The following is a 19672-nucleotide window of genomic DNA, read 5'->3' on the forward strand; positions in this document are numbered from 1 at the left end:
GTTAAAAAGTGCTGAAGTTTGAATCACACAAGTAATAATTTAACTTCAAAATAGCATACTACACTGGAATAATTAAGGTTTTCTAATAGAGTCTTAATGATTACAAACTAACTCCAGGACTTTGCCACAGATCTGTTTAGTGGGAAAATATGTTCCATTATCGGTACCACAAGGGAAAAAAAAATTCTAATTTTCTTTTCTGAATGCATTAACAACTACAGATAAGTACCAAGATCAGCATTATTTCTTTTAATAATTACAAAATTAGCTTAACGTTCAATTATAATTTGAAATTAACAGCATCAGGTAAATTCCTGCTCTGCTATGCTGAGGCTTCTTATCAATTATAGTTTGATTAAAAATTCCTGTGACCCTCTCCAATCCTTTCTGCCTATCTGATCTGAAAACAGAACTTCAAAACTGGACAAGTTTTGGCTCAGGTGTCACAGTACTGGATTATGTTCTTGTTCACCTCATCAACAGTGAACCTGTAAACTGAATCACCACATCAGAACTAACCACACTTCCTTTTTCTATTTTGACATATTGGTCCTAAAATTAGTAAAAAGTGACTGTTGTTTTTTTTTTTTAATAGCCATCCCTTGAGTTAAAGCAGGAATTAGTTAATTTTTCAAAGAAACTGAGCTGAAAAGTTAGATACTGCTGATGTTTATTACTAGTCTTCCTTGGATTGGAGGAAAAGTGATAAAGGCAAAGCAAGGCATACTTCCTGCAGAAGAACTATTAGCCCTCCTCAATTTATTTCATTCTATTAGTGGATCTAGGAAGCAGATGTTCTGGAGTTTGGTGGCATTTAACTCTGCTGCAACACCTGTGCAGAGAAAGTAGATATTTGCTTTAACTCCTCACCATTCCTTTCTTCCCCTCTTCATCTTTCCCACCCCCCGCCTTGTTGTGTGCTACAGCCAAACCCCACCTGGAAGATCTCTGATACAAAGTCTACCTGCCAGCAGAGGAACTTACTGCACCAGCATAATGAAGGAGTTCAAAGTGAGCTTCATATTTCCTTTTCTTATCAGGCCTGGGCTTCTGTAAGTTGGGTGACTTGCCAAGATGGTTGTCGTAGAGTTTGGATTTGAATGTCATATCTGTAGCTTTTGGGAACATGCACTCCTCTTCAAGGATAGACAGGATTCCCAGTGGCTGTGGATTTAAGAGCATCTTTGTTGGGAAATGTTTAGGCTACCTGCTTTCAGTGGCTATGCAGCCTGTAAGTTTTATCTGATGGAATTTTAAGCCTTCAGAATTTCTTCTCAACCTGAGGAGGAAGTCTTTGACTATTCTGTTAAAATAGTAACCACCCCATTCACTATTCATTATGTCACCTCTGCCTTAGGAGGCCTTATTTTGGCTTCCAGAAAGAGTTTGATTTTTTGATCCAGCTTTCAGGGAAGCTGGACCAACTAGCATTTTGTCACTCATGTCTCAGGAAGAGATGAACAAACCTCGTAGCACTGGGCAGATTGGTTTTGAGGGATTAGGATCATGCACAGATATCCTGCCCTTGGACAAGAAAGTGGTCAAATAAAAGACCACTTAATAATCAGACTTTCTACTTCTGCTGTTATGAATTTCCTGCTAATGCAAGATGCAAGGTTTCGTTTTTCCTCACAGATCAGCAGAGTTAGATGCTGTGCCGTAAAACACGGCAGAAAGAGAGATACAAAGAGAGGTTATACAGCAGGGGACAGCTGTCCCCACCAGGACCACATTATACTCCCAAAGAAGGGAAAAGGAAATGCATATCCCATGCTGGGGAAGTGGTGAGAGGTTTCTTTCCTTTTCAGGGTAGAAAGAGCACAAAGGACTTTGCACATCAGCAGGTAATGTGAGAAAGAGGAGCCTCACGGGAGACATCCAGGGCACGAGACCGAAACATTGCATTTGCCCTGAAAAGCTGAAGAGTTTGATGTTAAGCATATGTGGTACAGACTAAATGGAGGAACAGCAGGGACAGAGAAAGATAAAAGTGCAAACCAGGAAGGATGATACAGCCATACAAATTACCAGTTACAGCTTGTTGGCTGCTGTTGGCTCTGTAAGGCACAATTCCAAATATAAAGCTGAGTAGCCACAAATACTGATTTTCTTTTGGTTCTGTGTTGCAGGTAGAAAGGCAGGAAACCTGTCATCACTGGGCCATGAGGACACACCCAAGGGAGCATCACGAATAAAACCAATTCAGTGAATGCTCCTTGGCATGTACATACCTTCTCAATTAGATCAATGCAGGCCTGCAGGTCCATGCCAAAGTCAATAAATACCCATTCAATGCCTTCCTTCTTATACTCTTCTTGCTCCAGGACAAACATGTGATGATTGAAAAACTGTTGCAGTTTCTCATTAGTGTAATTGATGCACAGCTGCTCAAAGCTGTTAAACTGCAGAAAGAGATGAAAAAGAAGCATTTGCATTGCAGTTAACTTGGTGGAACAGCAAGAACAAAAATGTTTGCAGCTCAAAGCATATGAGATGTTGTTCCCAGGAACTATTGGCATGTCCCAGCCAAGTGGTTTTTATATCTGTTCATGGGGAAAAAAACCCATGTAAAATCATTCACATTATCTGCCTTATGGGTTTCTCAGCACTTTGCCTTCTGTTCATTTAGAAACACCCAACCAAGAACTATCTCTTGGCATTGTTTATGTCCTTCCACCCAGTCCTCACACATTAATACTCACATCAAAGATTTCAAACCCAGCAATATCCAGGACTCCAATGAAGAACTGTCTGGGCAGCTTAGTGTCCAAGGTCTTGTTGATGCGGACCACCAGCCACTTGAACATTCGATCGTACACTGCCTTAGATAAGGCCCCAACAGCATACAGAACCTAAAACACATGTTTTAGAATACTGCAGTGTGAAACTAAACTCACTGTGGAACACAAAGCTTTTGGTGCAGTAGATTATTTCAATGTCTGTCTGCAGTTTAAATGAAATTTCCCCATGGTTTGTATACTCACCAAGGCATAGTTAATACAACACACAGTTTCTTCTATTATCTCTGCTGAATTTCCTTTGAATTACTGCTAAATATGTGGATGTCTACTAACATGTATGTAAAGTGATCATGAAGTACATCTTGGGAAACAGCTGGACAGCAAGTTGCAAATGTTTTAATCCATTATATTTCTGTGGAATTAAGGTAGCAGAGACTCACAGGCCAGATGCCAGCTATGATGTCCAGAGCTACTGCCAGATTAGGGTGGAGGTTTATGCTCAAGTTGTTCATTGACATTTGCTTCTAATCTTTGAGGGCTGCTATGGCATGAGCAGGCAATAGGAAAAGTCTGTCTAAAGTCTCTTCTTTAGCCTGTGCACATCTGCACCATTAGGATACACTTCTCTGTAGCAGTCTTCTACTTTCTGAGCTTGTACCACAGGCTGTCTTCAAACAGCAACTTCTATTGTAACCAAAATGCTGCAGCATCTTCTACAATATTGCTACAGCTGCAGCATAGCAACCCAAGGACTATTTTACCCTTAAATTAGGAGTTAAAGTGGATACTGCCTTTAGCTGATTGAGGTCACACAAAGATTAAAATTACATGAAAAATGAATGAATGATGAGTGAATAAATAATCCATGGCTCAAATCTTCCAGGTAACTGTTCTCATCCAGAATTAGCTATCAATCCCCATGTGGTTTTACTGCACCTGGTTTTCTGCAGTGGCTGCTACTAACACATCAGAAAAACAATTCTATTAAAAGTAGTGCTGGCCAATATTCCTTTATCAGTCTCTCCCCCTGTTTCCCTCAATTTCACAATTTCCCCAAGTCTGGGGCTATAACATGAGAACAGGCACTAGAGGCACATGTTAATATTTCTAGCAGCTATCTGTCTCTCTCAGATGTTACAGGCAAATCCTCAAGGCTTGCAGGACATGTACTGCAATATCCTGAAAGTGCCTTCTTACCTGTTCAACACTTTGACCTTTGGTCACATACTCGTTGCCAACTTTCACTCTAGGGTGCAACAAACCCTTAATCAAATCGGATGAGTTGATTCCCATCAGGTAGGCAGCTTTGTCAGCACCTGGTCAGGAGAAACAAGGTTTCAATTTGCTTTAAACTCCTACATGGAAACATGCCCAGCTTAAAAAAAAAAAAAAACACCTTCAAAAATTCACTTCAAAAGACAAATTGATTAAAGACCTTGGTGTCTTTATGATTTGTGTTAGGTATGCCTCTACTCTTCTTATACTAGGTCATCTGACTGCTCTATACCCCAGTTGCTGCAAGAATCTCACTTATGAAACTCTGCAGGTTTAGGGAAAAGATCATATCTCCACACTGGTAATAGACAGTTTCAGGTGCAAGAGAAAATAAAGAAGCAGGACCTGAAGTCATGAAAGAGAAAGTTAAGGCAGCAGGATTTCACAACGATTTTGTCCAAATGGTCTCAAAACTGGAATTTGATCCGGTTAGTCTGACTGTGTCTGTTCATCTCCTGCTGAGTAAGGTTACCCACCACTGAATAAGCCTGTTACAAATACAGCACTCTTGGCTGATCAGGGGCTATGGTGTGCAAGAACAAAGCAAACAGGCTGCTGCTTCCCCAGCACAGTGCCTGGTACATGCCAGACTTTTGAAGCTGAGGGGTAATTTTAGGTGTTATTCTTACTTTCAGTGCCGTCAGCCTCTGCCTGCTCTTCTCGGGGTCTTTGCTTGAATTTCATATTCCCAAAGTGCATGATGGCACCTGTGAGCTTGTAGGAACCAGCCTTCTCATCAGGCACAAATCCCAAGATGTCCATGGCTTGCTGTGAAAAGGAAACACAGATATGTTGCCACTTCCCTGCTCAAAAGCAAATTGCAGCTCCACAATCTACCTTTGCATGTCAGAGATTACTATCCTGCCGAGGGGTGTTATCACCCAAAGCAGCCACTGGAACACCCTGAAGACACAGCAGTGGCAGGGCAGCCAGGGGAGAGCTCTCTTCATCTAGCATTTTATATATAAAAATTATAAAAGATTGACATTACAGGTAGAGCAAGGCCAGATTCAAAAGCATAACAGTTTACCAGGCCTTCTGCTTCGCAGTCTGAATGCAGTTAAGACCCAATCCTGCTTTTGCTTTAGTCAAATAGTTTCAGGGACAGAAGTTAGGCTCCTCCCAGCAGTCTTCCTCCCTTGATCTAGGAAACCCAAAGTCAAATCCATACAGACTTACATCTGTTGCCAACAATTCTTCTCCATCATCCAAGTTGTCCACTGTAACTACTCCTTGTGAGCAGAAGTGGTAGTCATAGGGGTTGGTAGAGATCAGTAGCATGTCTGTAAAAGAACTGCCAAGGTCAAAACTGCCATCCATTCAGGTTATCCTCAAAAACAGAGCTGGAAAACTCAGCTGCAACCTACATTTGTCTCTGCACTACTGACTTGTTTTGTTGTTTTTGTTTTAATAGCTGCAGGGCAGAAACCAGCTCTCTTATTCTACTGTGTTAGTCTGAAGATGGAGAGAAAGTGTGAATAAAAAGAATACAGAAATACTGCATGTTAACATTTACTGTGGATACACATCTATTGAGCATGTATTGCAGTTAATAATTTCCTGTATAGTCCTACTTTCTGCCTCACATGCTTTTAGGGGTAAAAATCCCATCTAAATAGAGATGAGAAAAAGTTTTGAGTATGACCCAAGACAGGGAGTACAGGCATGGCTCCTCTTTTTTATAACAGACTCAGAGAATAGTGACTTCCAATACCCTTTGCAGAAGACACTTGGCTTTTGATAAACAGAAGTCAGAATATGGCTTGCTCCATTTTCATTCCTTCATATCAAAACCCAAAAATGCAGAGTTATTTTCTACAAAGCTAGCTGGCTCTAAAAGTACAGGCAGAGTCCTGCTTCCCTAAGTTTCACCCACATTCACCAGACCAAGCTTTGGACTAGATTTCAATCTTTTGTATGCAGGCACATATCCCTACATATCTAAATATGTATGAATATTATATGGATATATATATGGCTATCAATATATGTTTATATGAAACATATATTTACATGTATTTATATGAAATCTTATTCTCTATAAGCCTGTCTTTGCTATGTAGTCACTCTGGCATATATTACTTTATCTATAGATACATTCATCCATACTTATTGATATTTATACTTATCCATATTTAGATATGGATGTGTTTATATACAAGCACACACATTTCTTGTCTACAAAACACAAATCCCTGTCAGTTTCAGCCTCTTCAAGAGTTTGCAGACATGTTCCTGCTGGCCAGAAAGGTGTGTGCTGTTGTGGAACACACAGAGGTTATGAGAAACAGAGCATTCTCCCAGCACAGGGATTCTCACAGGAATCTCAGTGCAAAGCTTCCTTTAAATCTTTCCCCTAATTGTCATTAATTAGGCCACGTAAAGCTTAGAGTGTTAAGGACTTGACCACGCACTGTCAGGATAATAAGACTTCAAAAGAGATTATGATTGCTATGGCTTAGTGGGAGTTTAGCAGAGCAATAGAGTGACTCTCCAACATATCTTATTTCAGAGCACAAATTGAAGTCAGCAAACCACATTGCTTAAATAACTAGTGAAGGTTTTATTCAAAGCATCCCAGCCCCTCTCTGCCCTTCTCCAGCGATTCTGTGGGACCACACTGAGCCAGGGGAAGCTTGAAAGGGGTAATCTCCACACAATCAGCAGCTGGCAGCTTTGAATATTCTCTCCTGCTACACAACATGCTGGGATGTCAGTTTAGTCACTTGGGGCAGAAAGAGGAAACTAGCTTTTCTTTGTGGACCCATAAGCAATTCTTCTCATATGTGAAAATCTGGATAATTAAAGTTTTATTGCCACAAATGCTTTGAAGGCATAGCATTTTCCAGATGTTTTGAGACCTTGGATTACACAAATTCAGCGTGACACTTTTTGCCTTTACAGTGCTATGTTTTTAAAGTCCTGCCTGAGTCTTACTCCCATTAGACTAATCTGTCATATGAGAAAAAAATGGTCTCTGCTGCTGCCACTGGAACAGCATTGTATTTGTACAAAAGATTGTATTTGACAGTGGAAGTTCAGTTTCATCAAGGGGAAGCATAAGGGCCATTCTGCACGTGGGTTTGCCTCTTAAACCCTTATCCACTGTCTATTGAGTTTTAGGTTCTTAAAAGCTGTGGATCCACATAATGCTTACCTAGTAACTCTGGTTTCTTTCCTGACAGGATTTGGTAGAAGATGTGATAGTCTCTTTCACCAGGTTGCTGGAAAATCACTCGGGATTTCTCTAATAAATCTAGTCACACAAAGGAAAATTCAGTGAGAAAGGGTCTCACAGCTTTCAGATGAACAATTGTATTTTTTAAAAGGAGGGAGTTTGCTGCTTACAAATCTCAATATCAGCAGATGACAGCTTGCCTGTAGTTCCAAAATGGATTCGGATAAATTTACCCTAATTCACACAGAAGAATATTCTAATTAGTGCATATAGTATACACAGAGGGAAACAAAGAATGCAGCTTGAAGGCAATCATTTGGCCCAAAGAATCAATTTATGCAAACTCCTTGGCTTTGCACAGGCATATTTTCAATGAAGAATATCAAACAATGATATTACTGTCTTCCAAGCCCAAATCTGTACATAGAGCTATGTAATCTGCTTGTGGAGAAAGGATAACAGTGTACTTATCTGCTGGGCTAAGATATGGCAAAGCACATGGCTTCCAGTTGCTTGATGCAGGTTTACTGTAATGCAGGACTCAGAGCATTAAGCCTGGGCTTAAGATACACAGGCTCCTTTTTTGGCTTCTCCTCATTTGCAGTCCTAACTTCCATGCACCTACTTATGTCAGAAGAGTGCTGTGATTTTACACAGCTTTACCCATTAAATTTACATATCCATCTCTCTGAATTCATAAAAAATTTGTAGTTTTCATTTAGTTTCTCATATTCAAACACACAAATTTTTAAAAATAATTTCCATTCCAGCTGACAAGCTCCTTATACAACTGTGTAGATTTACAGATGCTTACAACCTCTGGTCTTCACCCCTTCCAATTTAATTTTTAGCAGGATTTGTTAGGGAAGCATGGGCTCCAAGCTCAGGCTTGTCATCCTCATGCCATTCCTTTTGGATCTCTCAGAAGATGTCAGCCAAGTGCAGCAGAGGCAGAGCTCCCAGGAGGATTGCTCTCCTGCAAACCTAACAGGGAGGAGGAGAGCCCCAAGGTGATGGCAGCATGGAGGGATAAGCAGGGACAGCTTACTGGGCTTTGCTTGTCTTCTGTTCATTTTAAACAATTTAAAATGTTCAAACAATTATTCAAGCTTGATCTTTCTTTGTCTCTTCAGGTTTTTGTTGCATCCTACTATGTTATCTTTCCACTCTGTGGAAATCCAGTAATTTTATTGGGCAAAATGCTATCTATGAAGGGATTATGACAAAGGTGTTATTAACTGGCCATTGTTGAATAAAACAATCACTAGATTATGCTGCAGACTTACAAAACGTGAGGAATTGTCATTTCTCAGGGTTTTGGCATTTCCGAAAGCTTCTAGGGCTGGGTTTGCTTGAATGATTTGATCCTCCAAGGTTCCCTGGAAACCAAGGTTGAAATACTGATGAGAAACCTACAGGCCACAGACTCAGCTGTCAGCTCTAGCTCAGCCATGCATTCGCTTACGGAGTGGAGCCTCGGTAGCAAAGTGATTTATTTAGCTTCACCCCAGGGGCGGCACAGTGTGAACAGCAGAACAGCGAGACCATCAGTCAATTATGAGCGCTTAAAAGGCCTCGAACATTCTGCTGCTCCCTACTGTCTGGCTCTGTAGATTTATGTCTTGTGCCATCTGCATGAGAAAGAAGTCACCCAGTGTACTTGGGAGCATGTGGGGACATCCGAGGAATGAGCAACGTGTGTAGGAGAGGAGCTACTGAAGACAGTGACAAGCACTAGAATGCATTTGATTTAAAAGCACTCGGGAGCTTGCAACATCTGGGATTTTTGGAGATGAGAAAAGCTTTAACCATTCAGTTTGGGAAGCGAATGACTTTTCCTGCCGGGGCTCCTGGGATCATTCATCATTCACCCGGGAACCACACAAAGTGAAATGCTGAGGCTCGTGGCACATCCGACAGAGCCCAACGCCAATTCTGCGAGGCAAAAATAAAACAGCAAAGCTGATGACTTACCCCAGTTTTGGTAGCTGGCTGTTGACAAAATAGGAACACAATGGAGAGAAAAAAGAGAGAGGATGTGAATACTAACACAGAGAACAATAGAAAATATAACAATTAGCAAGGTTAGCTGTCTTGTGGGCACCAACACACCAGCAGTGCTTCTTGAAGCCTTCAAAAAGCATGTGTGGCTGTTAATTTGCATTCACCATACATCACAATAGTGCAAAAAGAGATATTGCAGCTGGAAGATGTTTCATGTAGTTTATCAGGCCAGGCTGCATTTCCTTTTCATTATCATCACCATTTTTTCCCCGCAAAATTATCCAAAATTTGAAATGCTGCATCATCTTATTGTCTAGAACTTGTCTGTTTGCATTTCTGCTCTTTTATTCTTGCCACCTAGCAGCAGTCTCTTTTCATTTAGTTGGTGTTTTGGTCCATCATAGGACATCTCCAGAGCAAAGCCAGGTAGATTTTTGCAGCAGAAGTTCAAACAACAAGCTCAGGGTAGGAGCACCACTGTTGCATGAGCACAGCAGGTTTTAGACACCACGATGAGCACCAGCCTCATTGCATGCAGGAAGCTGGCTCTGGGCAGCTCAACCATTTGTTAAGAAAGCCTTGCAGGCCTCAGGAGAACGTATATGAGAGTTTGATGACGTGAATTCTGCACACAGACTTGAAGCATGGCTGAAATTTTGGTCTTATAAATACAGTTCATAGGAATCAGTTAATTCACCACAAAAGAGCACTGAACCCTTCAAGTGCAATGAAGCTCATAACAAATAAGCTCATAGCAACACAAGATAAAAATCATCATGAACACAGTATTAACTGTAACCTTAGACAGCACTTATAAGCACTTATCCAAACAGAAATTCAGAAAAGCTGATTGAAAAAATATCTTTTGTCAGAACAATCCTATTTTTTTTGTGGACAAAAGGGCTTTCAGTGAAACAGACATTTTGATGAGAAGTTATAATCCTAGTCTTTTGAAGACTATTTTCAATTTGAAAAAAATAAAATTTCTCATTCTTTACAGTCTCCCCAACTTTTGACCAGTTTTAACACAATCAGAAGGATATTTAGCATACACACACAAAACTGAAACTCCTGGGGAAAAAAGAAAGAGAGGTGGCAGCAACAAGCATCTGTCCAGAACCAGAGGTGGTGTTTCTGCTCCATCTGGAGCGTGGTAGGTTCAGGTGTGCCTTTCTCCCTTCAGAACAGCATGCTCTCAGTAGTGCAGGCTCGTGAGGTTACTTGTGCACAAGAGAGGAACCTTAGGAGTCTGAAATGAATCAACAACCAGCAGACTTACATTTTTTTTACCAGTTTCACCCAGGGCAGCCACTGTGGCAAAGTACTGGATGACTCGTTTTGTGTTGACAGTCTTGCCAGCGCCGGATTCTCCGCTAGAGGAAGGGGGAAGAAAGCAAAAACATTGCTCCAACACCTGCAACTCATCCTCTTAAACCCTGTCTAGCCAACACCTTCCCTCAAGGTTGTTCTCAGACTCACTGACTCTGGTATCTGCAGCCTGTTGCTCAGACATTTCTGTGGAAATACATCAAGCTGACTGAGCCAAGAGGTGCAGTCCTATGACAGCAGTAACTGCTCTCCATACAGCTGAGAAATCCTGTACAAACCCACACGACACTGACCTTCTTTTAGGGGCATGAAGTTTAATTACAAACACCCTGACTTACTCTCTGGGGTATATATATATATATATATATATATATATATATATATATATATATTTAATGAGCTAGAAAGAGTAGAGAAAAGCTGCAGTAATTTGCCAGCATTACCCAAGAGCACATGTAACTTTGTAGAGACACCCAAGTCTCCATCCTTTTATGCTTGCCAGTAAATGCCACACCTCCTCTTTTCTACCTTGGTCATCTCCCCTTCCCTTGATTCATCTGCACAACACTCTGAAACATAACTTTCAGCAAGAGTAAGCACTCTTGAAGTAACCACCCCACACTGAACAGAAGGGGTCCTCTGTGTCCAAAGAGGACAGCCACAGACAGGCTCATCCTGCAAGGAGCAGTTTTAATTGCCTGCCAAGTTGTTTTCATGCCTACATGGAATGTTCACCATATGGGGATCAGAAATGGGCCAGGCTCCATCAAACCTTTACCTGCTCCTTTCTCATGGAGGTCAAGTTAACCATCAGATGGCCAAATTGACAGTTACTCAGTTCCAGGCAATTTAGCTGAGATTTTAAGAGTTAACTTGTATTTTATCAGGGTTTTTTTCTTCAAAGTTTTTCACAGCAACCAAGTCTCAAATCAGTCAAAAAAGAAGAACTTACGTGATCAGCATAGACTGATTCTCCCGATCTGTGGAGGGGAAAAAAAGGAAAAAGAGAGAGAAACTTAGGAGGGTGTACAAATCACTTATTATAATTGCAAATGAGTACCAGAATCAGTCATGCGAGGATAGGAGAGAATCACATGAAGCAAAGACAGAAAGATAAAAACTGGTATAATTTACAATGATTTCCAGAAGTACAAGTTCCAGCCCTGCCCTGAATCCTTCTCTTGTGTTTTGCTCAAATTGATATTAAATACCTGTCGGTTGTACACATTCATCTGTGTCTGGGAAACTATAATAAAGAAAGTAATTTCCTGTTCTGAAAACATTTCTTCCCTTATTCCTGAGTGTGTCTTTGCTCATGTCATGACCTTTCTGCTCCTTCACTACTAGACCAACCCAAGTAATTTTGTTCTTTTTTCACAGTCTGTTCTGTAAAATGCATGTGTATTCCTCTTCAGCTGGCCATGCTGCTGGAACTAAGCAGCCTATTGTCCAAGCCTAATTGCCTGATCAGAAACAAGCATTTATTAGAACACACTGCAACCCTAATATATTATTAATCAAGTTCAACAAATGCTAAATCATGGCTGCTTCCCAAGTCATTGAGCCTAAATTCCTCTTTTCTTTTTATAATTCCAGTCATCATGCCAGCCTACATATCGAGCAGCCTTATCAGATAAAAGAGCATCTCTTTGCAGCCACAAACGCATCCCCTCCTAGCTAAGGCACTTTTTCATTTTGTTAAAACCAAATCTCAGCACGATGTGTTCTGGTCAAGTCTCTTTTGGATTTATCCTGCTGCCTCGCAGGACCTGGTGGGAGCACATCGCTGCTGCCCTCTGCTGATAAACTCCTTTTTTTTTCCCAGTAACAGGAGGGTCAGGGCGAGGAAATTTCCCAGGGAAATCTGGAGGTCTCTGCCACAGGGTGGGTGCCTGGATCAGCAGCCACTGTGACCCTCCACGGGTGAGGTTTGTGGCAGCAGTTTGCTCCCAGCCCCGCACGGGCCTCGCCTTCGCCAGCCTTGGAACATGCGCGTGTCTTATCAGCACCACGATGTGGGGCCTAAACTGACTGGAGATCCATTTTTGAGTTTGGGAAAGCACTTACAGGCCTTTGGGACCAGGCCCCATTTCTGCTGTGAACTGATGGTTGGCTCAGAGCAGACAGGTAAATTTGTGCCCCAGACAGACGGTCACCAGACGTGCCACAGGACAGTTCAGAAACAAAACCAGTACGCGGGTACGCACGCAGCTATAAAATCATCACGGACTGCCAAGCCCCTGTTGCTTGTGGACTATTTTGATGTTTGTTACATGCTGCAAAAGCTCTCATACACTTCCCTCCAGCACAGCCACATCCCCTGGTCAGGGGAAGGCTGGTGGGAGGGCAGGCGGTGACACTTACTCCGCAGCATGTCGTGGTACGCGTTGTCAGCGATGGAGAAGATGTGGGGAGGAGCCTCCGAGCGCCGCTTGCCTTTGTACGCTGCAACAACCTCCGATTTGTAGACTGGCAACCACTTGTAGGGGTTTATGGTCACACAGAATAAACCAGAATATGTCTAGAGAGTAACACAAAGCCAGAGTGAAAAAACTCACTCAGGTGGTAAGGCAAAAACGTCTCGGTTAACCAAGCAGGATGTGGCATCTCCAGCTGTTGATTTAGGTTTGAATTCTGACTTGAATTTCAGACTTTCTGAATTTTAGAAGCTACTGGTTTGCTAAGTGACTTCCTAATTGCAATTCATACAGAAACTACAGGTACTGAACAAGTTTCAAAAACGGAAAAGTGATTTGGAAGGTGTCAACCAGAAATGGAAACATCCCCTCCAGTAAAACATAGGAGCAGCAAATAGACTTGTGTCTGATTTTGTGCCTTGCTGCTCCATGGGTGTTGTTTTCTCTTGAAAACAGACATTGCAATGGAAAGTTACAGCTTCCCTGTTTGAACTGCATTTTCAGGAGGAGAAACAACCTCCCATTATTAATTTTATGCAGGAACCTCAAGAAAATTTCTGGTGGGTGTTCAAAGAGAAAACCACTTCATAGTGTTGTACCCCAAAGCCGTGGAACCTTTTTCAGCTTTTGGAGACGCCAGTTTGGTAAAAATCTCTTTATAGTTGCTCTCTGGACTATATACATCAGTTCTCTGGGGCCTGGTCACTCTGAGGAAGAATGAGTTTTGAGTTGTGACCCCAGGCAATCAGTGGCAGCTGGTAGCTTTACAAGTACTTAGCCCAGCTTGGGGCAATATCTTCAAAGAAACCCAGTTATCATATGAGCACAATCGCTCTTTGCACATGGATTAATGAGCTCAGTTAAGTTCTAAAAGTTTGAGGTGAAATCCAGGTCCCTTCTCCTAAAAATAGCACTAGGACATGCTCCTGAATGGCCTTGGCATGAATCCTCAGTCCTGTTTTCTAGAAACTAAAGAATACACCCCTATCAGTGAACGGATTAAGGCAAGATGCCAGTTTAATTTTCTACCTATACTTATCTGCAAACAAAGCTATGCTTTAGGCCCTACATGTCCATACAGGGGTTATTAGAGAAACACAGAAAATGTCTGATGATCAGAATTTAAATGGGTAATGTTGGATTTGCTCTTCTGATGAATACCAAAAAACAGAGCAAGGATTGGCTGGAAGATCAGTGGATTCTTTTGACTGATTTAAAACACAATTGAATGCAGCTAACTGAAAGCAAAAAAATCCCCATGGCTGGCATAGACATGGATTAATATTAGAAGACGGAAAATAAACTGGTTCTCCCTAACACTTTGACTTAAGAAAAATGCTTCCTCCCCCCCTGCCCTTTTCCTGGGCAGGCAAGCAAAACTAAGGAATCAGGCATCATTTTACTCCTTCAGTTTTGTGTCTGTATTCATCCAGCTCCAAGCAGCATCTTTCTTGAGGTGAAGAGCAAACCCTCAGTCACTTTTATGACTTATCAGAGTTGTAAAACGAACATGAAGAACACACCATGTTCACACTCTAGGTCAGGACTTGAAATGCTGAATCCACCCCTGCAGGGACCCTTACATAGATCATCCAGTTGCTGTAGCGCTTCCTCAGGTTGTACAACACCGACGCCTCGTTCAGGTGGGTCAGCATAGACATGTCCTCAATCATGTCGAATTTGGGAGGGTTCATTGTCTGCACATCATCTTCTTTTATAGTCATGGTCTGCAAAGACAAAAAAATACAGCAACACTGGAAGACACTGGGATTCTCTGTTGCTTCATACACTTTATGGAAGAAAACAAATCTTTCCCCATGCAGAATTCTCCAGGTCAGTCCCTGCCTATGTGCACAATGCTGTGTTTCCACGGGTATTAGAAGAATGGGGGAAGGCTGAGATGATCAAAGTAAGAAGCATGATGCTATGGCTGCAAAAGAAGCCATGAAATTTGGCTGGAGCCTGGGTTTTTAGCTCTGGGGACCAAACCAGGACTGGCTGTCTGCAAACCTCCAGTCACAGCCCGCCCCCGGCTGTGCCTTGGCTGATGCTCACCCACCCATCACTGCATTGCTGGCTTTCCCTCGGTGGTTTTTCGTATGTTATCCTATCCTGAGCTGGCATCAGTTACTGAGGCTTCCCATTCACAGCCCATTTCATGAAACAGACAACTGAGCTGAGACCAGGACAATGCTGCAGCTTGCAGCTCTGGCCTTGTTAGTCACAGGTCAGACAAAACCAGACTTTACCCTTCCATCCGTTGTCTGCACGGTCACTTTGCCTTCGCTGGTTTCTGTAATTTCAGCTTCAACATAAGCTTTCTTTTCATCAGGAACCCAACATTTCTTCTTCCCTGTGAAATTAAGGAGACTGAGGGCTCACAGCCTGGCATCAAACAGCAGCACCATGACTAGCTAAGTGAGATTGCTGGATTATTTTTTCTGCAGAACCGACACAAAACCTCTGGGATTGCAGCAGATTGGCAGTGCTGGGAAGCTGAGTGATGAAGCAGAAGGCATAGGGCTCCCAAATGTTGTCTTCCTTTGAAACTACTTCTCGGCTTCCTCTAGATCCTTCTAGCACAAGGTGTCAAAATATTTCACAAATGCTGGCTAAGCCTCAGCTTCCTTGGGAAATCTGTAATCATTATCACCAGTGTGCAGATGGAGGAACTGAGATCTAAACCCAAACTAAGGCATTTGCTAAAAAGTCACACGGAGAATTTCAAACTGTTCAAGGAATCCAGCCCACATTATTTAACTGCCAGCTATCAGATTTAACCTTATTCCTTCACATTCTTCTGAGATTTGTATTGAAAAACAGCAATATTAATAACTCACATTGAGTATGTGCCTTTTTAGAGATTGGAGCAGCTGCACAAGACTTTAGGTCTTTAATTACAGCAACTGTTGTGAATAGTGAGAGGCCACAGTTATTGATGTATCCACACATACTACTAAACCTCAGGGCTCACAGAAACCCATGAAACCCATTTTTTAATGAAAAATAAATTATGGGAAACTAAAAGCTAACATCACATTATTATACAGGCTGCAAAGCAAATAAGACATCTAGAGAGGCCACAGAAACGTCTGTCGTTTTTTTCTAAAACTGACAGAGGGATGATTCCCCTGTTAGCAGATACACCTTGCTTCTAAATCTAGACAAACTCTTACTTGCCATAGATTATTTTTAATTTTTTAACTATCTGGGAGTTTTTAATAGCTTTGCAGAATAAGGGAACACAAGCTTGGTTGAACCAGCTACCTCCAGCAGCAGCAGCAGTGACAATGGAGGCTTTGCATCCTGCTTTGCTCTGCATTTCTTTGACTACATTTGTGTGTAACCCTTACCCCTCTGAACCAGCCCCTGGCTGCACAAAGGGCTGTGAGTCTGCAACTCACCATCGAAGGCGACGGTCTGAGCCTTCATCAGCTCCTTCTCGCTCTTTCGGAGGTAGGGAGCAGCCTCCCCAAACTCTGACATATCGACCATCATCTTGGCAAGGGTTCAGGGTGGCACAGCTCACAGAGGAAAAAGAAAGGCACCCAGTCTACCAAAGAAAGGGGGGAAAAAACCAAAACAATTGTCTATTTTGTGAACAATATCAGGCAGTATAAAATGCTCAGTGTAACACGGCAGGTGGCTGATCAAAGGGATGATTAATGTTAAACACAAATGCCTAACACAGATTTGGGATTAAACTGCATTTTTTGTTAAACCCTTCCTTGGCTCAGCTTATTAAAAGTCAGACAGGTCTTGAAGGGTTCTAAATCTCAGCACTGGTCACAGTTATCTCCACAGGAGGATTTTGTCTCTTTTTTTTGTGGCGCAAATGGTGCTTAAGAGCAGGAGGGACCACTTGAAGCTGTGATTTTAAAAACCACTTAGCAGGGGCCTCTTCTGGCCCCTTTCAAAATCGCCTGGAGCAAAGGTATGCTCTCCCACAGGTCACCCTGGGGCTCTACCACTCAGCCTATTCAAGCACCATCTCAGGCAGGGTTTTCTGGGAAACAAGGAGCAAAGCTGCAGGGATGTATGCCCATGCTGTCACTGCAGAAAGTCAGCACGGGAGCTGGAAACAGCTCTGCTCCCTGACTTCTCTGATTCAGGAATTGGCATGCCAATAAAAACAGGATTAGCAGTGCTCTGGGAGATCCTGTGCTGCTGCAGCTTCCCAGGTTGCTGCTCCCTCTGAATTCACCAGCCTGGGCATCCCCCTGCAGCAGGGCATGGCTGAGGGCAAGTGTATTCTTGCAATTCTTCCTCACAATTGGAGCAAGGGCTTCATTTTTTTCATATTGCTTTATCTGTCCAGCTTAATACCTACACTTGTCTTCTCAAATGACAAGGGCACAGTGTTTTGGAGTCTTTTTTCATGAGAGGGCAGGGGATATGGGTCTCAGTGAGACTAATTTGCTGCGTTTGTACTGCCAAGTAATTAACTTGTTTTGTACTCTCTAAAATGATCAAACAGATATGTTGGTGTTTTTTGTTTTGTTTAGTTTTGGGATTTTTTTACAGACACAGACATAAATACTTACACACACATAAACTACTCAGCATGTTGTCCAGAGAACGCCTGAAAGCAGTTCCACTGCTACAAGGTGTACACACACAATTTTAGAATTTCAGGTTTGTATTTTTTTTAAGTCAGGACACCATTTGGCTGCTATTTAAAGCTGTATAAGTGACCCTCGGGTTAATCTCTTCCCTTATTGTATTTACTGTGGAATATCCAGGACAGCTGGGTAAATTTTCAAGACTCCTATCAAGAGAGACACTGTAGTCTTTCAAAATTTAATTCCATTTATTTCTAACAAAATCCTGGTAGAGATAAAAACTCCTCGTCAACCAAGGCAGCTTTTTTTTCAACATGTTCCTCCTAGGGAATGCAAAGCCCTAAGACAGCAGAGTTGCCAAAGCGTTACATCCAGCCCTCTCCCACTGCTGCAGTAAAAGCTTGATACCTTCTGTCTTGTTGCTGTAGAGCAAAAATTCTCTTTCTCAGAACTAGCCTTAATTTTTTCTAGATTTTTAAGTGATTTTTCTTTAAACCTTAGTCTTTTTAAAGGTTTAGCACCTACACAAGCACAAGTATCGCCAATTATTTTAACATCATCTGAACTGACCAAAATTCCCAGTTGGAGACACAACTTGATGGCAGAGCCTCTCTCTCCCCCTAAGTGTGTCTCAGCTCTAGTGGAGCAGTGAAATTACGTCAGTTCAGACATTTAAACAGAGCAGCGTTAGAGCACATAAGTGTCATTTCACATTAAACGTGCAAATGCCAGAGGGGACACTCCAGAGTTCATCTCTAGGACCCAGGGCAGGTTCCCACAAGTCATAGAATACACTAAAGTGCTCTGAAAAATTCTGTGCAACCCAGCTCCATTTGCAGACCTTCTAGGGACAGCTCCTCAGCTATCACCTCTCGTCTCTTCCTTTTCCCCCTCTTGTTCAGGGTGGACCACTACAGCGAGTATGTTATGGTGTAAAGTGTTCTGGCAGCTGGGACAGAATCCCTTTTCCTTCAGCAGCCTTCAGAGTTACAGCAGAGCCTGGAGCCCAGGCAGCACACACCTTGGGGTGCAGAGAACTCTGTAAGGCAAACCCATCAGCAGATACAAGAAGTGGGAAATTTTGTTATGGGTGCAAGATTATTTTTAAAATGCAGAATAATCAGGAAAGACAAAGCTAAAGCTGAAGGTGTTCCCTTTCAACCTGTTGTAGCTAACAACAAAAAGAGCCAGCCCTTGCATATCAGCTGTGGGAGGTCCTTGAAAACGCCTGCTCCCTGTGGAAAGCTGATATTGTTACACAAAGGGAAGCGGCGTGCCCAGGGCTAACAGTTTGATGGATCCAGACTTGGAAAAAAGGGATCTTGCCTGTCGTTACTGGGGCTGTTGGAAGTGACTGGAGCACTAAGGGCAGGCAGGGATAATGCAACAGCAACTGCAGCCTGGCCTGGAAAGGGAGCCCAGTAATGCTCCAAGGGTTACAACTCAGGCTGCCTCGGACCAACAAGCTGCTTAAAACTCCAAATTGCATAAGCCATCATCTCTTGCAGATGACAGAGAAGGCAAAAAGATGACTCGCAGGCACTAGCTAATCATTTCACTCAGATGCATAATTACAAGGGACCTGACACTTCCCTAAGTGGTTATTCCAGCTGGTTAAATGAGTGCACTGATGTTAGAGAAGAAACATGTATTTGTTATCCTACCATTTGAGCAGCATCCTACAGCGACTACCACAGGCTAGATGTTTACTGATACTACTGCTAAAACCTTAAGCCACATGAAAACCTTAATCATATCCAGCCCACGGTACAGTGTTAGAGCACAGCACCCACACTTAAAAGTGAGAGAGGTTGGTACTCACCCTGGAGAGCACACAGAAAGTGTCACGACTCTGCCTGGTCCAGACTTTATATGGCCCTGTCTCAAGGTCACTGCTGATAACTGGTTAAAGGCATCAGCAGTTTTCCCCCATGCCTATATTTGTCCACTGGATCCCAGCTGGGGAGACAATGCCCAAGGAGGGGACACGTGTGGCTGTGCCCTGACGAAGGGGGGCAGGAATGTCAGTGGGGAGTGGCACTCTCCATCCCAGCCACCCCTCACCACACCATTCTTGCTCCATGACTTCATGGAAGAAGCCTTTCCTGTTTCTGTGTTTTCACTGGGGCAAGTGTTGCCTTTCCAAGTGCTTCAGAACTTAATTAC

General features: G+C 42.5%; 1 protein-coding gene across 1 annotated transcript in view; it reads right to left on the minus strand.

Moving 5' to 3' along the window:
- Positions 1-19465, minus strand: part of MYH15 (myosin heavy chain 15) — a 45666-nt gene extending 26201 nt beyond the window's left edge. The window contains exons 1-17 of the mRNA XM_088051384.1: positions 19329-19465; positions 16349-16497; positions 15194-15297; positions 14528-14671; positions 12892-13048; positions 11480-11507; positions 10478-10571; positions 9169-9186; positions 8481-8573; positions 7365-7428; positions 7174-7272; positions 5196-5299; positions 4646-4784; positions 3939-4057; positions 2703-2852; positions 2232-2402; positions 985-1164 (exon numbers count right to left, since the gene is read on the minus strand). Of these exons, the coding sequence (XP_087907510.1) occupies positions 985-1164; positions 2232-2402; positions 2703-2852; positions 3939-4057; positions 4646-4784; positions 5196-5299; positions 7174-7272; positions 7365-7428; positions 8481-8573; positions 9169-9186; positions 10478-10571; positions 11480-11507; positions 12892-13048; positions 14528-14671; positions 15194-15297; positions 16349-16442 (1758 nt within the window). The 5' untranslated portion in view covers positions 16443-16497; positions 19329-19465. The remainder of the gene's footprint in view (positions 1-984; positions 1165-2231; positions 2403-2702; positions 2853-3938; positions 4058-4645; positions 4785-5195; positions 5300-7173; positions 7273-7364; positions 7429-8480; positions 8574-9168; positions 9187-10477; positions 10572-11479; positions 11508-12891; positions 13049-14527; positions 14672-15193; positions 15298-16348; positions 16498-19328) is intronic.
- Between the last annotated feature and the right edge of the window lie 207 nt (positions 19466-19672).

The sequence above is a fragment of the Pseudopodoces humilis genome, chromosome 2, assembly GCF_049639895.1.
Source record: "Pseudopodoces humilis isolate 2021_Gansu_Grassland_sample_001 chromosome 2, ASM4963989v1, whole genome shotgun sequence".
Lineage (NCBI taxonomy): Eukaryota > Metazoa > Chordata > Aves > Passeriformes > Paridae > Pseudopodoces > Pseudopodoces humilis.